The 20187-nt window shown below is 39.5% G+C and overlaps 1 protein-coding gene across 1 annotated transcript; it reads left to right on the top strand.

Annotated features, from left to right (window-relative positions):
- The first annotated feature begins 17953 nt into the window (after positions 1-17953).
- LOC135942483 (chymotrypsin-like elastase family member 2A) lies at positions 17954-19580 on the top strand. The gene is made up of 6 exons (XM_065488608.1): positions 17954-18062; positions 18116-18179; positions 18234-18378; positions 18692-18960; positions 19073-19224; positions 19283-19580. The coding sequence occupies exons 1-6, from the start codon at positions 18018-18020 to the stop codon at positions 19451-19453; spliced, it is 846 nt and encodes a 281-aa protein (XP_065344680.1). The 5' UTR covers positions 17954-18017; the 3' UTR covers positions 19454-19580.
- The last annotated feature ends 607 nt before the right edge of the window (positions 19581-20187 follow it).

The following is a 20187-nucleotide window of genomic DNA, read 5'->3' as shown; positions in this document are numbered from 1 at the left end:
AATAATATCTTCGTACACTGTCTGAAAACCAAGAAATTCCAATTCTTGTAAGTATAAACTGCTGAAATAACCACCTCTCGTGGATGAAGACGCTATACGTGAGAATGAGAAGCTGTCCTAGAATCACTTTGGCAGTTTCTCCCGTCAATAAAAAGAGGTGGAGTCGGCAATTGAGCAAAATCACTTGTAAAATTTCGATGGTGGTGCGCGCGTGATGAATGCCCACTTTATTGTTCGTGAGTGGCCTCTTGAGGGCTGTCTTTCTAATAAAACAATATTTTAGCCGGCTCATTGCGCGCCGTGCGCAGGCAGAGCACGTGCCGCGCATTACGCGTGCAGATATAATAAATATAAATAAAATCGAGAATGATTCCTGCTCGCTCCGGCAAGCCGGTCGGTCGGTAGCAGCCGCGCCGCAAGACGCACGGGTCGCGCGGGTTGCCTGCCCGAATCGCTTAATAATTTTTCGGCGGGCCCGCCGGAAATGGAGTTGATATCAGAAGAAGAGGCCTAAATCACCGGTCAAAGGTCAAAAGGGGAAATTACACGTGTCAAAAGTGGGCGACGCGGACGTGGCTGGAATCGAACACGCGGTCCATCAACAAAAGCCTTGCCTCTACCTTCCTCGGGAGAATTGCATGCGATGCCCGCTGACCTGGAAGCGCTAATAGTGTTCTTCTCGCCTCTGGAAATTGCGCGCTCTCTGCGCGGCCGGCCATTTTTGAATGAAAGGGTGCGATTGACTGCCGTGACTCTCTTTGCAACGCGATGGCTCGGAAAATCGGTCAGCGCCGATTAATCCTGCATCAAAGTTCATCTGCCTGCTGAATAATTTAGAAGCGGTAATTGACTGCGCCGTTTGATACCGCATTGCGAATGAAAAGCTGGCTAATAAATCAACCGGGGCACTCACTCGTTATTGGCGAAAATTTGTCTGGAACGAATCGAGCTTTGCTGCCGTTTGTAGTGTGCTATACTGTGTCCTACACGAACAATACTCAAATGTCTTGTAATATTAGCTCCTCCAATATTTAAAAATTATTGTGTTTTAAAATAGTTAATAATTCAAAGTTGTTATTAGACTACTTTTAGACTGTTGTTTGGTGTAAATTAAATTAGACGGTTTGTGAGCCGATTTAGACGGTGTTTAGACCAATTGAACGTTTTTCGGAAGTTCTTGCCTAAACGTTATTTTGAAAGTCATTTAATTGACGAGCAGGGACGCTCCAAAAACAGTAAAAGCACGGAAAAAACTAAAAAAACTCGATTTGAAAATGACAATGTTGAGCTAAATTAACCAGTATCATTTATCCTTTACTGGGGGGGGGGAGGGGGCTCAATTAAAAAGTTATTCCAATTTTTCCCTCAATCAACCATTCACCAATTCCTATAAATAAAAAATGAAAAATCTAAGCGCAGAAGTTTGCAGAAAAATTAAAAATAATCGGGAATATTTTAAAATGCAATATTTAACTTTTTTCAGCTTAAATTGAGAATAATGATGAAGGGGTGGTTAAGGGGAGGGTTAAAGGGACGTCTGAATTGGGACCCAACTTACCCACTGAAAACGGTGACAAAGAAAGCATTATTTTAACTCTCTTTTCATGAAAAAAATTCCTTAAAAATTAAAACTGGTGAAAATTTCTACTAGCTAAGCAAAATCATGCATTTTTCTAAAGTTTTCTAGTCAATTTAGACGGTTTTAGACTGGTTTTGGACGCTTTACGTGGTTTTTAAAGATTTTGACGGTTTTAGACGATTTTAAGTTTGTTTCAAATGGCTTAGAAATGGATCTAGAAAATTCTTCACTGGCAGCCGGTATGTTTCCTGGTGCGCATTTCGGGACTTCCGATCTCACACGCTGGTCGGCGGCGGACGCAAAATGTATTTTAATATCACGAGCAGGAAGCCTCAAAATCAGATACAAGCGAGAGGCTATCAAATCAGGGCAGGGTGGCGTTTTTCCTTTTCCGCACGGTGAGCAGTGGCGGAACCACTTGTGCCTTTCGCTGTCGATACGGCACGGGGTCATTTTTTACCTTTTCTAACGGCACACCAGCTCCTTCTTTCTGCCACTCAGATATTTATTGAGCCACGGCGGATTGAATATTTCAGAGTGTGTATGCAGCCAGCCAACTCTCTCGCTTCTCTCTCACTCTCTGCCTGGCTGCCTGGTAAAAAGTTGCCTCATTTATAAACACGTGTGCGCGCGCGCCAGAGAAGGGAAAAGACACTTTGCAAATGGTTCTCCACTGCTCTGGTGCACGCGCGACTGCAAATTACCATTCTGTGGCTTTTGAAATGAAAAATTGAATAAATTTTTAACGCAGCAGCTCGCTCCTCGCTCGGATTTGAGAAAGCAGATGGATTACGCTGAGGCCGCTCGAAATATCCTCCGCTATCTCCGCAAGATGTTCTCGTAAACTTTCTCTGACGCTGAGCCGCTCAATGGCGATGGCAATTTGCCACCTGCTGGTTAAAGATTTGAGATATTTTACGAGACACGATGCAAAATTTCGCGGAGAAAAGTATGTCTGTGAATCGTAGAAGGGGGCAATATCCTCTTTATGCAAAGAAAAGGAATTCTAGCCAGCGGACATAATTTTTTTGTGGAATACAATTAGATCATTTATAACTATTTCCTAATTTTTTTAAAAAAAAGACAAAAGGGATTTTTCATAAATTGTATGTAAAGTTTAACTTCAAAAACTAATTACTTATGTTTAATTTAAAGTATAAATGGTATTTGAGTCATCTGCTGCCATCGTTTTTGACTAATTAGCTAAGAAATCAACAAAAATAAAAAAGAGTATTATATATAAAGGAGAAGGATATAGCATTTTTATTTATAATGATATTTTATCAAATAATCAATTTCCTTTGAAAAAATATGTTAATTTACTCGCACTTACTTAGGCGAAAGCATTTCTCTTTTTTCTTTATGACTTCTCATTTAGTTTCTGTTGCATGAGAATGCCTTCCTTATCAAGTGTGATTATATTCAAAATTGTTATTTCAATCATTTTTTAAAACGATTAGATACGCCAAAAATTCCAAATCTGATTTATCACGATCCGGAAGCACGGCAGTAGCGTAAAAATGTTCAAGGGTCACTCAAACAGAATAATATCTTATGAGTGAAAGCAAGTTTAGTGGAGCATCACACGTCACCGCAAAATGGAATAACACACACACACACAAGCGCGCGTGTCCTTTCGCCACACATGCACATAGCACTCGAAAATTGCATGATGTGTGCTTCCCACACACAGGGAGTCGGCCTTTGACCAAAAAAGCAGACCTCTCGGTCTGGGCGCGCGCGATGGCTATTATTATTATTTCACGTTGTCACTCGCAATTTCCGATTCGACGACTCCGGAAGTTGGCTGCCGAGAGTGGAGTCCGAGGGAGAGGGACACACATTCCGCAACCAGACTTTCAGGAAGGGCCTCTTCTCGGTATTCTTGCGGCAACAGCACCTGAATGGTCACGTCACAGGGGTTGCGACCGTTTTGCTGAATATGATCAATTATTGAACTCGCTCGCAGAGGATAATCCAATGCGTGCCCACGAGCAGCAGAACGCGCGCGCCTCATCAAACGTGTTTGTGTGCGCACCACTTGCGTCCCAGGGGAACAAAGTCCAGGAACCCGATTCGGGCGGCAGGCGCTGGTAATGCACCGTCGAGAGGAATTAATTAATCAGCTGTCGAAACGGCTTTGCAACTTTGAACTTTGCATTCAGGGTAGGGGGTGGGCTGAGCGAGTGATTGTGGAGAGGCCAAGTTTCATTTGTGTGCATTTTGGGGGCTGGGGGAAACAGAAATAATTGCATAAAAAGATGACCAACTTGAGATTGATTTTTAAAGTTGGATCAAACAAGATTTAAAAAAAAAATCAGTTCATCACCTGATTAAAATTATGTTTAACCAAATTTGGTAGTGTTTTATTTTTAATTCATTGTAATATCTAAATTCTCTGCAGACCTTTCTAACACAAATTGATAATTATACAAAAGCCACGAAAAAAGTTAAATATATAAATAATAATTATAAGAGATGGTGACTAACGAGACCAGGTAAACACATGCTGGTCATTATTATAATAAAATTGTAGCAGCTGTTGTTTTTTTCTCTCAATTATTGTTAATTAAAATGAAAAAAAAATCAATTTGAGTGAATTTAATTCAACTGATTTTACAATAGCTACTCCCACAAGCCTAACAAATCAAAAATTAATTTTAAAATTTATTAGAATTTGTTGCATTCAATTTTTTTTGTGGGGAACATAAAACTCCGTGATTCCAGAAGAAGTGTAATAATTTCTTGAGAAAACATTAAATTAGGCAAGCATACTTCATTTAAAAAAATTGAAATCAGTGTTTAAAACTGAACAAATAAAATAAGATGCAGACTAATTTAAAACATTACTTAAAGTCAAATTAAAAGTAAATTAAAATAATTGTTAAAATATAAAATGTAAACTTATTTAACAAATAAAATTATTTTTTCATTATTTTTTTAAATAATTTTTTTAAAAAAAATTGGAATTAAAATGTTAAATTAACCAAATTTTTTTTAACAAACTAAACATTTGTTTGCTCGTAATATATCACGACAGAGGTTATCTTCAAAATTAGAACTAGTTTCTAAGTAATTATTTTTAAATCACTAACCAGTATGCAGTAGAATATTTTGAGCAAGGGAACATAAACTCCACAATTTTAACCGAGACATTGTGTGCAAAATGTCTGGTTTGGTGAACAAACGGATTTGAAGATGGCCTTCGGGAAAGCGAAGGTCCAGTCGGGGCAGAGGAGCGAGTTTCAATTAAGGCAGATGATTAGCATTTCGAATTATTGTTGCGCAAGCCGGTGTGTATGTGTGCATTGTGTCAGCGTGGGCCGGGCCGCGCGCTCATAAGTTATTAATGAGCGGTGCCGGTGATATGTTAATTCATGCTGCCTTTGATCGGAGCCACGCGCGCACCAGTTATTACCGAGTCATTAGCACACGGGGCCACGTGACCTGGGGCGGCGCTGAATTAAATAACACATCAAAGGCCGGCGCTGCAATATTAATTACTGACGCAAATATCTGCTCGGGCCATGCACCATTGACCCGGCCACCGCCGCCGCCGCGCCAACTTTGCTGCCAAAGAGTGTAAGAGCGTGCGCGCTTCCAAAGCGGCCGCACTGAGCAAATTGAAAAACTTTTAATACTCGCACAGGCACAGCATGCGAGAGGAATCCACTCGCGCAGTGGCATTTTCGGTTTCGGTGCCCTTTGGCCGAACGTGAAATGCACGGGTAAAGCTGCTGTGTGTGTGATGTGTGGAGCGAGAGAGTGCTCGAGTTGCCCACAACTTGTCCATTTCGTGCTGTGCGTTTGCCTGCAATTGATATGCTCGATTTTTGCCCACGGTCATGCGGAGTTATTGTGCACTTGTTTCATTGCTAGCCGACGCCAGCAACTGTTTCATAGAAAATACAGTCTGAATCTCATTTTCCCACAGGGTCACTAAATTTGTGCACACTGCACAGGAAACAAAGCAAGTTTAATTACTGTTTGCTGGTGTTTCTCTCTTAATACAAAAATTGTTGTTTATGATAGGCAAAGTATTTTTCAATGTTTTTTTACCGGGAAAGAAGCAGCTATTATTTTATTGTTAAAGGCTCCCCATACTCTCAACGGTTTTAAATGGAATTTACCCAATTTTTCTGAGCGTTTTTCGCACCTTCTGGAATCATTAATTAATATTTACAAAAACCACCGGGGCCAGGTTGCAATCTATGTTGGTTACCGCCGGTCAGAAGTCAATATGGCGTCGAAATAGTGAAGGCTAATCAGGAGACAGTCCAGCAGCCAATCACAAGCGTCAAAAAGAGACCTAATGATTTCATTCCCGCGTATTTTGTCACATTTCCATTAGCCTGATTTGCCATCTAACGGTCGATTTTTCAAGCTGTTAGTAAAGAAATAACAACAAAAATACTCATTGTGCTGAAACTTTTTTCATGATAAATTTTTTAAATCAAATTTATTTAAGTTTGTAGCTTTCCCGCCGTACTCTACGAGACGCCTTATCTGCACGTTACGTGTATCTGGCCCCCAGTGAAAAGAGCCATATTTTATTAAAGAAATATTTTAGCTCTTTGAAGATGAATAGTAAAAATTATCATGCCTTGAAAATAAACTCATTCAGGCTATTTAAAATATTTTGAAGCAAAAAGACCAGACTGAAGAAGACAGCACACTGTTTTTACCAATGATACTCAGCATGCAAAACCAGGCTGAATAATTCATATATCCTTTCTTCGTGTATGGAATCTCTGCTTGAGGAGAATCTCTTCCCTCTCTATATTATCAGGTTTATATTAAGGATTCTTGAAAGGCATTTTTAATTTAATATAGGCATCAAAATAAAAGAACCACAGCCCTTCCATTTAAATACCCCGCCATTATTATGAAATATTGCTGCTTCCATGCCGTGGTTTCTGTTGTGCATCACATCATGTTAAATTGTTTCACTTGCTTATTGCTAGTGCAACGCGAGCTATTGTAATTGGAACGCACGCTTGCCGCTTTTTATCCTCTCTGAATTGCCAACAGCTCCCCGGGCTGTGACAGAGCGGAAAGCGGCGCAGCGCCCCTTGGGACGGCACACCACGCTGAAATCAATTAAAAAATCATCACATCAGGCGAGAGAAATTAATTTACATTAAGCCGGCGCCGCCTTTTGTTTCGCAGGCGACGGGGGTGGCGGCGGGTTGTGGACGGGCGAGTAGCGTGCAATATTTTTCAATTCCGTCGGCCATACATCATTCGGACTGCGACGTACAATATGCACGACGTGGGATTTGCAGAGCCAAACGATGAAATGTGGTCCCTCGGTCCTCATATTCGCGCGCTCGCGCGCACGGATGCCGCTGCCGGGGCGCATTTTATTCGCCCAACTTGTCACGATAAATAGACACGTGAGCGTTAATATATTGCTCGGCGGAGAACACAACGTTTTCTGTGCAGCTCCTTGATAAGCCCGACTGCGCTTATTTTCGGTCGCCACCGCGGATACAGCTCAAAACGCTTTTCCGTGTTTTATTGTCAGCCCGCTCGAGTGGAAACGGTTGGTTTTGCCTTTCTGCGTTTTGGGAATAAATGCGTATATGCACGCGCGCGACTCTTTGTATTGTTGTGAGCAACATATCACCCAGCCGGCGGAGGAAGCAGTGTGCGCCGAGTGTTTGTTCCCAAAAAGCATAATTCTGTTTTGGCAGCAGCAATATTCCGCCCTAAATGTCACGCTGCATATTTCATGACGATAAAAAAGGGTTGATTGGATTGAAAGCGCGTTTCCCCACAACATGAATGTTTGATTTCGAATTTGATTGGAAATAAAGACTGCGTGGGCCGCTCTCAAAAGAGTTAAAGTGAATTATGATACAGCGGGATTTTTTTGCTTTTTGCTATCAGCTATTTTCCTGTTATTTTAGACAAAACTTGCATATTTAATACCGGTGAAGTGATTGTGTTCTTCATTGTCTTTGTCTTTGCAAACGAATGAGAGGTTATTTTTTTCTAATAATTATTATGAATATTATGATATGTATACTATTTTATTAGTTTATTTTTCTAAATATGAGTAGCATTAAATTTTTTTAGCATTGATATATATGCTTAAAAATGTTCTAGGCAAGAGTAAAAATTTGAAATATAATAAATTACTAATCAAATGATATTAACATCAATGGGAAATAATTTTTAATAATTTTAAGATTAGTGTTTTCTCTCAATATAGTATTGATTTTTCCGCTAGATATCTTTGATAGGGCTGCAGTTTTTCCTCCTTAACATTTCGTGACATTGGAAGCAGTAGATTTTTTGAAATTAATTCACATGATGTAAGAGGTTTTAGGCTCCAGAATTTTGTGTCGAAGGAGAAATGCGTCACAAGCGAGGTTTTCGCTACCATTTTTCTCTCGCTCTCATTTATTAATGGTTCTTATGACCGGCGGCCAGATGCGCGTTGAATTCGTTCCCGCAGTCAGATCTGAGCATTGGCGGCGAAATGTGGGCAACTTTGAGCACCCTTTTGCTCGGTTTGCTAGTTTTATGAGTGTGATTTTCTGATAAAATCATCGTTTTTAATTCATGTAATGCACATTATATCACAATTTTGTTGAAAGCTTGCTTCTTTGCCACATTTTTATCAGCCCATTTCAAAGCGCCATGCCCCACCTGACGCCATCCTTGCAACCCCTGGACTTGATTTCAACAGCTAGTGATCCTCTGCATCTAACACTGACACTTGGACTTTATTTTGAAGATACAGATAAGACCTGATGATTAAAAAATGCGACTCTCCTTGCAAAATAGAGTTTTTCTATTAAATTTTCCACTTTGAGCCACCCATATTCTGTAAACGAGAAATACCACTAGAGTTTAAACAGTTTGCCAATTTGTTAAATATTATTTGCTGAACGACCATTATCTTATCGCCTCAACCGTCTCACCTCTACAAATGTGCATGCAGATTTTGGCTTATTTGTAGCGGTGCTAACAGCAGGCTCACTCGCCGTGTCGAACAACAATACACATCAGACAGAGATGTTCCGCTCAAAGGGAATAATTCCATCAAAGCTCACTCGGTCTGCCTGTTCGATGTCTGTGTGCGCCATGCAAGTGTGAGTACGGTGTACGTATGTTACCGTGCATGCATACAATGTGCACGGCTACTGTGCTCTATGATATTATGTGTTTCACCAAACGAACGTCTCTGACGTGCTGCTGCAGCAGACACACGGCACAATGCAGGCGAATGGAATAATAATGACAAATCCACGGCACAATGCTTCGTAATTTGCATGGTGTGTTGCAGAAATGTGCTACTACAGAGGTGAGAGCGTGTTGTGCGAAATACGCCGATACCGTTGGAGATGAGGGTGTGGATGTGTGTCTTTTTCACACCAGCTAAGTGCACTCTGACAAATAATAAAGACAAGTAGCACAGACACGTCCAAAGCGATATTCATTTCGATTTTTTTTGCGAGAATGAAACACTTATACCAAAGGAAAAACTAAACATCCCCTTATATGCACTTATCTAATTGAGATTTACGACGTATTAATATTCAGTAATAAATGTTAAAACCAAAAAAATACATTTTGAAACACCCAAAGACGAGAAAATATACTTGAAAAACTCGAGGTTGTTTTCATGTTGAATATAATTAAAACCAGGCTTCATCCTCGTTGTCAAAAAAGACAACGAGGATGTATGTGATGACGTCGAAACTGGTCGAGGAATAAAAACGACGAATTTCTTTTTTGACAACGAGGATGAAGCCTGGTTTTAATTATATTCAACGAGAAAATATACCTTTTTATTATTTTTGGGACAATTTTTTCAACTTGATCATTGGCATCAAGCACCATGGTTGAAATTTGTTATCTTAAATTCGAGTTGTTTGGGAAACAAAATCTAATTATAATCAATTGTGACACATTATCTACATAAGAGAGACAGTAGTAAGAACTTAATTAGGCAACTGCAAAATATCAGATGCGGTTGCAGCCATTATTTTATTAAAACAACATTGTCAATTTTAACATAAATCTTCAAATTGGTTTCTTGTTTGAACAATGAGACCCTTATTTAAATTGATTAACATAATCAAGAAATGCTGCCTCCGATTGAATAAAAATTCTGTGCAGGTGCGCAAGCCGCAAAACCAGCTGATAAATTATTTATCCATGCATATATTGTTTCCGCCGAGTGCCAATAACAGAGGGCGAATATGCATACTATTCAACCTGAATGCACCTGCTAGCGAGAGCTAAAAAATTCAGCAGCTGCACCTGCTTTTTGAGGTCGACGGCTCTGGACGGACGGAGATTAATCGCGCGTCTATATCTCGCAAATAGATTAGAAGAAGGCCGCAATTCATATACATGCTCGTAGCAAGTGTAAGCCAATTTTCCGGCACCGTGCCTCGCGAGAGAGTGCGACTCGGCGGCACTCCATCAGGCATAATCGTTTTTGATATACCTGCAGAGGCAGACAAGCGACGCGAGCACACGATCATCATAATCTGGCGGCACTCTCTCTCTCTTTATCTCCCTCCTGGAGGATGCGGTGTGCAAATGCGGCGCGATGAGAGCAGCTCGTTCCTCTCTCACGGCCTGTTCGCAACCAGACCGAATTACATATGTGCACTCTGTGAAATCGTGAAATGACTCTCTGTGTTTATTACCAAAGCCTATGTGTGTGCTCTCGCGAGTTACACGCACCTCGCTGCTGGAGCACTGTGTAAACACGCATTTGCTTAAAAAGATGATTCACAATGAGAGCTTTGCGGCTTTATTGCCACTCGCGTGCTTGACTTCTGTGTTTGCTATTACTTCTGCAGTGCATAGGGATTCTTCATAATTTCTATATGGAGGGATTTTTAAAACAACTGTAGTCTCCATATATGGATAATATCTGAAATCAAACCACAATTCATTCCGAATGTCAAATTCATTTCAAATCACAGTATTGAAGACTCAACCACAACACGTGTCAATTTAATCAATATACAGAAATGAAAAATATTTCTCGGGTTTCCTTGAACTCTGGAAATTTATTTTAAGAGTAAGAAAACAATTTACCGGTTTTTAACCGCAAAAACAGCATTATTCAATCATCGAAATGTCGGTTTCAATCGGTTTGCCCAGATAAAAAAGTATATATTGATTTAAGATACACCACAGGCGTACACCAGACATGATAAAATAACATTACAGTTCACCTGCATGCGGGAGAGTACATAATGGAATCTTCTCGTATTTTAAAAAGTGGTAGAAATTCACATATTTATCACAGAACACACATTAACAATCAAGGCCGGTTTTAATCTTTTATAAATTAATTTAATTCAAATAATTATATTAAATTAACTTTTAACTTCTATGTGACATATTGAAAATTTTGGAAATTTCGCTGTCATCCTGCAGCCGCGTTGTCAGATTCAATTCATTGGAGCCCTCGTTGTCGAAGCACTTTTGGCACGCTCTCTTGATTGCTACACTCAATTAGTGTGTGTGCCAGCCAAGTTGGTGCCAAACGCACCAACTCGCTGGCTGGCTTTCTCGCAGGTGCTGCCGCACGCACCGCGTCGAGAGGGTGCACACATATTAGATAACCTTGCTCCCGCGGAACGTGCGTAGGTGGCACACGCGCGCGCTCGTCTCCAGACTTAAAGCAGTTAATTACGGCGCCTGAATTGGATTCCGATTGAGCGGCATCAAGTGTGATTTCTACTCGAGATGATTATTTTCTCGCTAGTAAGTTTTCCTGTTCATGGGGAGGAACTTGGTGTCGTAATTACATTTTAAACAAAAACAAGTTCTTCTAGGTAGCGGAAAAATTGCGCGAAGCTTAACAACCAAACGCGAATTGCCCTGTTGTAAGAAAAGGTTTTATCTTTTATGGGGTTAAAGTGGAATGATACAGGGTGACGGTTGAAAATTATTTGAATCGTTGGTTGCAATAAGCAGTTGATCGATAAAAAATTTGTTCTTCAATTTTCGATAGTAAAAAATGATCTTGCTATAGAGTAAACATTCAAATTTTCTCCAAAATTTGCAGCGCTTGACCACATTTTCTTGGCAGATTTCGATTGTTCTCGTTGAGATCTGTCCAACAGCGTATAAAACCTTTCAGGGAAACTCACTGCTGCGAAATAAAATTGAGATTTCAAGTAAGGAGACAGTTCTTGCAATTTAGAAAGCATGCTAACCTTGTAGCCACTTTTCTCAAAAATTCACACTGCTGCTTAGGTTAATTTTGGCTTCACCTACATCCTAAGGGATGAGTTCGTGCATGAGCAGCATGCATTTTCCAGGATTTTGCAGTAAAAATAATAATAAGACATTTAAAAAAACCGTTGTTATTTAATTGTTTTCATATTTGAACTTTTGGCAAAATTTGATTTATTATTATTTTAAAATAATCAATTTTATATTGTTCGAAATAAGCAGGTACAAGTTTAGGCCTTTTAACAGAAAGGATGAACTTATTTATTTACATGTCTACGAGATGATAGTTTATACATTTCCAAAGCCACGTGAAATTTGTAATTAGAAACAACTTTGATTAACTTGGACAATGTCCGCTGGAAAACCATACAAGTACGCGGAACAAAATTAATTATCAAACCCATATTAAACCCATGAACACAAGAGTTATAGATGTCTGGAGGTTGTTGTGGAGCTCTCCCACATTCGCGTCTGCGTCTCGTATGTTTGTGTAAAGTGTGCTGAAAACCACCTCGGTAGATTTCGCAACCAAGTCGTGTATTTGTGTGTACGTTTTTGCTGTTTGCTCACTAGATGTTCACACACTAACTATATTCCATCCGCGGCTTATTTGCAGGTGCGGCAGCCAGCAGGCGAAGGGAGTTTATTAATAGGGATTAATGCGCAAGGAGCCCTGGCGATGGTTGCCCGGGCAACGCGAGATATTCTCTCGCGTGCACGGTAATTATCCACTGCTGCCGCCGCCGCCGTTGTTGGTGTATCGAGTTGCACATCAACAACATAATTAATGAGCACCACTCGATGCCTCACTCACATCGCGTTAAGCGTCCTTGAGATGAATGCACGCGCGTGTGTGATGTTTGCAGCCCTACATCGAAAATGCGAGCGCTCATTTGTTGTCGTCGGATCATCCACGCATTCAAATTGCTAACGACCAAACTTCTCTGTCATATTTGCGAGGAATGCTTCGTGCTTTGTAGTCGGCCGCTTTGTCCTTTAATTTGATCGACGTGCGACGAGATTTTGAAGCAAAATGTTTCCACCGTTGGAAACATAATGGGGCCGCTGGAATGGGAACAAATATGATGTTTTGTAGTTGAAACACGTGGGAAATTTCACTCGATTGTTTGAAAATTTAGAGTTACACGGACACAAAATGCAAGCTCAGTAACCGCTATTCCACTCAGAAGTTAAGCCGTCTGCAAATTAATTGCCGTCGTTAGCAAACAAGTTTCTCTTGATGAGTAAACACACCTAAAAGTCAAAGTTCTCCAGTTTAATCACTTTAAGGTCCTTCTCTCCAGCCTGAGCCGTGTAAAAATCCGGTCGTGGATGAGTTAAAAATGATCAGATCAGTGTTCTCGCGCGAGGATTAGTTGAAAACAAATTGCCCTGTCGATACGCTTGCGGGGTCCTAATTAATTTGGATAGTCTCTCTCCTTCCGCTGCGTGCTCTGCTCAGCCTAAACAAACATTCCATCAGCAGAGCTTGAGTTTAATTATTCAGCCGATGGTATATGTATTCATTTGGATAAAAAAAATATCGGACCCCACACAATGCAATCAAAAGCTCGGATTCTAAGAATCGAAACCTTCTATTAATTTTGATTACTGGCCTTAACTACAAATAAAAAATCTGTATATTTTAATTTTTCCTCGTTTAGTTTGTTTAAAATGTCTGAATTATTTTTAATGCGTAGTTCAGATTGTGAATGCAGCACGTGAGGACGAGGAGCTAACTCAGTCTCGCGTGCAACCCTTTCCCGCGCTCATTCTTGTTTTCAGCTTTTTTCTTCAGTACGGTCACGTGTGTACGTCTTTGCCCAGCAACTGATAATGCCGACCCCTAACAATGATTGATTATTTTAATTGTTAGCTGGCAATAAAAGAGTGTGCGTTTGACAGCGCGCTAAATCATTGTGAACTGCTGTTTCGAAACTCGGCACTGGAGGAACAATAATGTCTTGCAGCCTTTCTCTTCATTGAAAGGGGTCAAATTGGAGCAGTGATTTCATTCTTATTGTTAACAATTTATTTGTAAATTCAATAATTTAAACATGGTTCAATAACACTTTCCGTCGCTTACTATTTTATATTTTTTACCGAATTCCTTACAAAAAAATATTCAGCGATGTTTTATGACTAATAAATAATTAATGAAGATTTTGAGTTTGGTTTTTCAATTTTGTGGACAGCGCCAAAGTTTGTGAATCTCCTCCAATAAAATTCATAGGCTTTTGACGTGACATTTTGCGTTTAATTAATAACGACGCGACCATCAATCATGCCTGGGGTAGCGAAGACCCACTCATTTCCTCGACCTCTTTAAGTCACAGGCCGCGCGCTTATAATTTATAACGAAATGCTGCTGTGAGAGCGGCACGTTGGACAAAAGTCGGCGAAGATGATAAAATCAATAGCAGCAGGTATAAAGAGGAGAGAAACGAGAGCTGTTTTGGTGCAGAGTGCAGCGCTTTCTCCCTTGCAAATGGACCGGGGTTGTTTCATTTTGCCGCCGTAATTGGATTACAATTTAATTACAAGTTGAGCAATTACGCCCGGAGCGAGCATCAGCAGTAACTTTGATGTCGCGTGAGAAGTGCTGGAACTGCTGTCATAATCCTCGTGCCAACCTGAAATGGGGGAATGTACTCGTTCGTTCGTTTTCATCGAAATGTGCTCTGGGAAACCTTGCTTTTGCATGCATGCATGCATGTATGAAATTTATCCAGGACAAAACTCGACTGACTCGATCGCGCTTATCACATTATTCAAATTTATTCATTTGTTGTATCCAGGATAGAAAAAGCAGTAGGAAGACGAACAACATCAATTTGGCGAGCAAGAAAAAAAGGTTTGTCCACCCTTGTAAGAAGTGAAGAAGAAAGAGTTATGTAACTCGAGGGGCCGAGCGCGAAATTCAAGCTCATTTCGGCCGCTTATGAAGAAATATCGCTCAGAGATGGTTGCTGGCTGGGTTTTGCTCGTCCTTTTGGCCTCGTTGTTCGTCGCGACCGGCCGCACGAGACAGTATTTCCTTGCTCCTCCATACATACGTAAGAAACCCTGTGAATAATAATGTTTGCTTGCCCTCCCCTGCCGCAATTTATTTTTATTTATTGTTTTATCTCGGCGTTTCTTGTTCAGCCAAACAGTTTGTGCACGCCGACCGTCCCAATTTAAAACCAATCCTATCTTTCAAGTCATTTTATTTTCTTATTGCCGCTCGCGCAAGGAAATGGCTTTGTTTCCTCTCGCCGGCGGAGAGATGCTGTTTGCCAAAGGACACACTCTCTTTCTCTCTTTATTCCGCAACACAAACAAAATTTACCCGTCTCGCTCTGCTTTCCCAATGCAACAACACGCCCTTTCTCGATCCCATATAAATTCAGAATTGGCTGCCGCCTTGTTGTTTCTCTCCTTTTCCCGATGCAAAAACACCACCGCGTGCGCCCGCTCTATTTGTCCTGAGGAACGCGTTGAATTTTACTTTCCACGAGACCTTTCGCTCAATTTGCGAATAAATTTCCATTACAGCCGTATGGCCCGGCCGACTCTTTTTGCTAAACAACCGCTCTTTGCGAATTTCTTCCTTGTCCTCATCGCTTATTGCGCACCCAGTTTGTTATTCTAGTTCCTAGGATCACAGAGGAATTCATTTTTGTGTTGCACAAAAAAGGATACTCTCCATTTTTGCCTGTTAGCTGAAAGCGTGAAAATTTCATAGTATTTACATTGCTTACATATTCATCGTTTTGTATCTCAACTATGACTATTTGGTTTCATGTGTGAGTAGCAACCAAATTAAGAGTAAATGAACGCAAATATTCCCTAGTCAGAACACAAAAAAATGAAGCGTAAATTATATATGATATTTTTCTGATAGTTTTTGTGGTACTAAGAGTTTGGTTTTGTCAGGAAAGTTCTGAAGAGAATGAAATTGCTTGGTAAGATCAATAAATATGCTGCAATCAATTTAAATTCCGTTTTAATTTAATCAAAAAGGACAAAAGCTAAAGAACAGACGCATAATGTGCCTTTTTCGTCTAAAAACCTACTCTTTCAAGCTCGTTGGGTCGGCGTAATTATGGCGTGTGACCTTGGCATTTATTATGACAGATAACCAGCCAACCAACCACCCGACGGTTTATCCAAGCGCAAATGGCACGCAATGCAGCTACCCTGGTCGAACACAGATATGCGTTCAGCTCGAGTATAATATACGTGTCCAGTAAATGGCCAGGAGGAACGCTGCGATGATAAATCGAGAGTGAGCGTGTCCGTACCTCTACTGTGTGTGGTACAATCTCAGGCTTTACATGCAAATCCACAGATGTGCATCTCGACTGCCGTGTGTGGATGGGTGCGACACATATGTGCATGTGTGTGCGATGAGGATGATGATACGCGTACGATATTTGCGGTGGTGCGGAGGCAGGCCTAGTAATTAGCATGATTTATAAATTGGCCAATTGAGGCTGACGCTTCCGAGCTGCAACGAGCCCGCGCCGACCGCCACGCTCCGTAATTACTTTTTTATTTAATTAACTCGGTGTAAGTTGGAATTTGATTAAACTCTCATCTTTTGAACTTTCTTAATTTTCACCTTCAGCCCTTAATATACGGCTCTCAAGTTGCTGAATGCTCTCATAAAGAACTCACGCAAAAGAGAACAGGCGCATCAATTGTTAAGTGAAATGAAAACATAATAATTTAATTATCTAAGACGGCAGCAATTACATTTCGACGCAAAGCAATCCATTCATCTTTAATCCAATAAAGTTCGAATCGTGTCGACGGTGTAGCATATATTTCAAAAGAAAAGCAATATGGGGAAGTTTAAATATATATTAGATTGATGTTCCCAAAAGTTTGCATGAGCGTTCGCAATCTCCTTCCAAGAAGGATCGGAGGGTGTATTTGAGCATGTCTGTCATTTGCATCGAGAGATGAGACTGGAAATTGGCAAAAAGCACATCCTCTTGTGCAAATAAGCGAAGAAACTTGTCCTCTCGATTCTTCCAATATTTGCATATCGTCTCTCTCCCATAAATTTGGCAACGCCACCAAAATAACCGAGATCTGAAATCAATCAAAGAGAGTTACTTCGCCGTCAAGTATTAATTCTTTGCTTAATTTGAAATAGGTCTGCATGACAAATCGAGTGCGTGTATAGCTGACGTGCAGATGACTTGATAGCTTGCGATAAGCTCTTAATGCGGTTTGAATCGTACTAACAATAGTTGTACTTAGGCGAATAGTATAAACCTGTTGATAAGAATCAATTAAAAAATTCAGTGAAAATAAGAGCATACTTCACCTCCAAATGCCATCTAGATGATGAAAGGGATTTAAATTTATGACAGCAATAGTCCACAGAATATATCTATATGATAAGCCTTAATACTTTTATTTGACTGGTTTATTAAATGTTTTTTTGCTCTGGAATAGGAAGAGACGCATAACACGATAGGTTGAAAATCTTACTTATATTAGTCGTTTGACAGTCTCATAAGTAATTTTTATGCTTCTTTATGGTCACAAAACTGCTGCAGGTCACTTTTACACTATTTCTTCAACCACGATTTCCCTCAGTGCAGCATTTTGTAAAATCAAAAGAATCTACTCACTGATTGTCTTTATTCATTTTATTTTTTAGCTAATAGATGTCAACACTCGAGGATGGTTGTTCCTTTTTTCGAGAAAAACGGACTTCATCATCGTTTCATTAAAGAAAATCTTTCTTATTTATTATTTATATTTGTTTAGAGCGTATCTTAAAAGATACTGGGGAGCAATATTTCATCGCTATGATCTTTAGCAAATACTGCAATAAATGACTTTAGCGTTCCATATATTTCACAGGAAATAAATGTGAAAGCCAAGTCAAAATTACTGCTTCAAATTGCTCTAAATATTATCATATATGCGTTCATTAAAATATAAGACAATATCTAAAGACAGCTTCAATTTTTTGTCTCATAGCCGGAATGAATTGAAATTATTCCATAAATAAAAATTCCTAGTTTTCGCTTCTAAATCGTATCACTGACGTAAGATTGTGGATCAAACATTTCAATCGTAATAATAACTTAATGCAGTTCATCATAACTACAGCGATAGCGTAAGCCCATATACGTCATTCGTCTTGATAAGTGTTTAGTATATATTTACCGGTTTCAAAGCAGTAGGAAAGTTAGTGTTGTAATTTGACGAAACAATGCTGAAGTTCGCTATTTTATGTCTTGTCTTTGCTGTCTCGCAGGTATGCAATTGTATTTTTCTTAATTATTTTTTTAATATGGTGGTATACAATAGGCTTTGCCAGGCAACTTCTACCAATATCAACATAGGAGTTTTCCGAATCCAGTATTCCAAAAACGTAAGCCTTTTTTGAAACGCTTACAAATTCTATAATTATTTGATTTTTCGATAGAAAAAGAATGGTATGTGCCTACTGCGCCTTCGATAGACGAAACCTACCAGTTTCATGCACTCATAGTCGTGAACAATGGTGGTTTCTGCGGAGGAATCTTGGTTGACTCTAATAAAGTCCTTACTTCAGCACAATGCGTCATAGGGTATGAGAATTACGATTTATTTCTTGATAGATTCCAATGAGGCAAGAAGATCGCTTTGTTATAATTGTCAGAACAAATTAGAAATATGTAGCTTCCTTGGTGTGTATATTGCGAGCTGTGAATTTTTCCTGCTCAACCAGTAGCCAAAATTGATACACACTAAGAATGCTGCATTAAATTTACTCTGAAAATGATGTATATTGATCAGAATGGCTGAAGTGAATCGCTTCGGGTAGTAATTAAAAACAACCATAACTAATTATAATTTTTTGCGCTATAACAGTTTATAATTGGGCATTAATTTTCATTTCAGAGGCACAAATTTTGAGATTCATCTCAACCGACGCGATCTATACAATTTAGATCCAACTTTAAACGCCAATGAAGTTTTGGTTTCCTCGTCAAACAGTATCGTTCACCCTGAATTTTCTTCCAACCACTTACAAGCGATCAATGATTTGGCGCTGTTGATCCTTGACAGTCCAGTTGGCATTACTCCAGTTAAAGTGGGTGGTCAAATATTTTCGGACCCACTACTTACATACATCGACGTACCTCTTGTCGGATTTGGGCTAACCACTGGTAATTTAATGCTAGTTTATTGCTAATCGATTCAATGCTTCTCTTTCTTATACTGTTTTCGTGTAAATATTTTCCCTTGTCATGCATAAATCTGATAGAATGTTTAATTTAGACCCTAATCGACAACAGAGATCAATGCAGGGATATCTGCAATGGTACTCAACGCACTCCAAGCCGATATCTGAATGCATTGGTTATAACCCAGGCGTTGACAATACTGGCAAGCACGTGTGCGCAGAGGCAACTGGACCAAGCGCTTGTTTTGTACGTATAGCGAGCAAATTTCAAAGACGCTGACGAATTTCAATCGTTTCTATTTAAGGGGGATCCTGGTTCACCTCTGCTTCAGTATGCATCAGGTGGCATAGAAGTAATTGGAATTGCAAGCTTTGGCTCTAGTACGCCCTGCGATAACTACGGCCAAACTGTTTTTACTTACGTTCGCGCTTACCATGACTGGTTAGCGCAGAATGGCGTTCCAATTGCGCAGTGATAATTTTTGTTTAACCGAATATAAAATATTTCTATTGCGCCCTAAAAATCAGTAGTGAAACAGAAATTTAGGGTTTCTGCTCCTATAAGAATTTGACGAAAATAAAGGCAAAACTTTATATACCTTATTTAACGGCAGTTTTATTATCAGTCACTTTTAATTCAATAAATTTCATGAAGCAGTTCATGAAATATCTTAATCGACCTTTTATTTGGTAATTATGTTTTTGCTGGCATCTTTAAAGAAAAACTATAATTGCCAACCATATTTTATTAGATTTTTCAATCAAACCACAAACAAAAAGACACGGAACTAATTAAAGCTCCACATGCTATCAAAACAAGTAGTCCTTATTTTTTGTATACAAAATATGCGACGAAATATCGTGAAAAATGTTTTTTCTGGTTAATTTTTATGAGAAAGATGAATATTTTCTGTAGTAATTGTGAGGCAGGAAAAGTGCTTTTTGGCATTAAATAGAATGGCACAAAGAGCACGAAAAAAGGTTGCCAATGAGCAAAAACATCAAACACTCTGATTTTTGTGCAACGCTCAATGCGAATATTAGTTATTGTATATTTTTGGACGACGTCTTTACAGGAATAATACAATATATATTACACGTATATCACAAGAATTGTTTTGTTAAAATATGACAAATTTTACTCTTTAGAATATATAGCTGACTCTTTTAAACTCATACACGGCAGAATATCATGCTTGCTTTTTCCCAT

Source organism: Cloeon dipterum, chromosome 4, assembly GCF_949628265.1.
Source record: "Cloeon dipterum chromosome 4, ieCloDipt1.1, whole genome shotgun sequence".
Taxonomy (NCBI): domain Eukaryota; kingdom Metazoa; phylum Arthropoda; class Insecta; order Ephemeroptera; family Baetidae; genus Cloeon; species Cloeon dipterum.
Note: the sequence above shows the minus strand (reverse complement) of the source record. Positions and strands in the feature narration are given on the sequence as shown.

Excerpts from the sequence above, each read along its gene's own strand:
- LOC135942483 (XM_065488608.1), top strand. The coding sequence starts at position 18,018 with ATGCTGAAGTTCGCTATTTTATGTCTTGTCTTTGCTGTCTCGCAG. Across the intron at positions 18,063-18,115 it reads TTGTCTTTGCTGTCTCGCAG|GCTTTGCCAGGCAACTTCTA; the intron begins GTATGCAATTGT and ends GGTATACAATAG. Across the intron at positions 18,180-18,233 it reads GAATCCAGTATTCCAAAAAC|AAAAAGAATGGTATGTGCCT; the intron begins GTAAGCCTTTTT and ends ATTTTTCGATAG.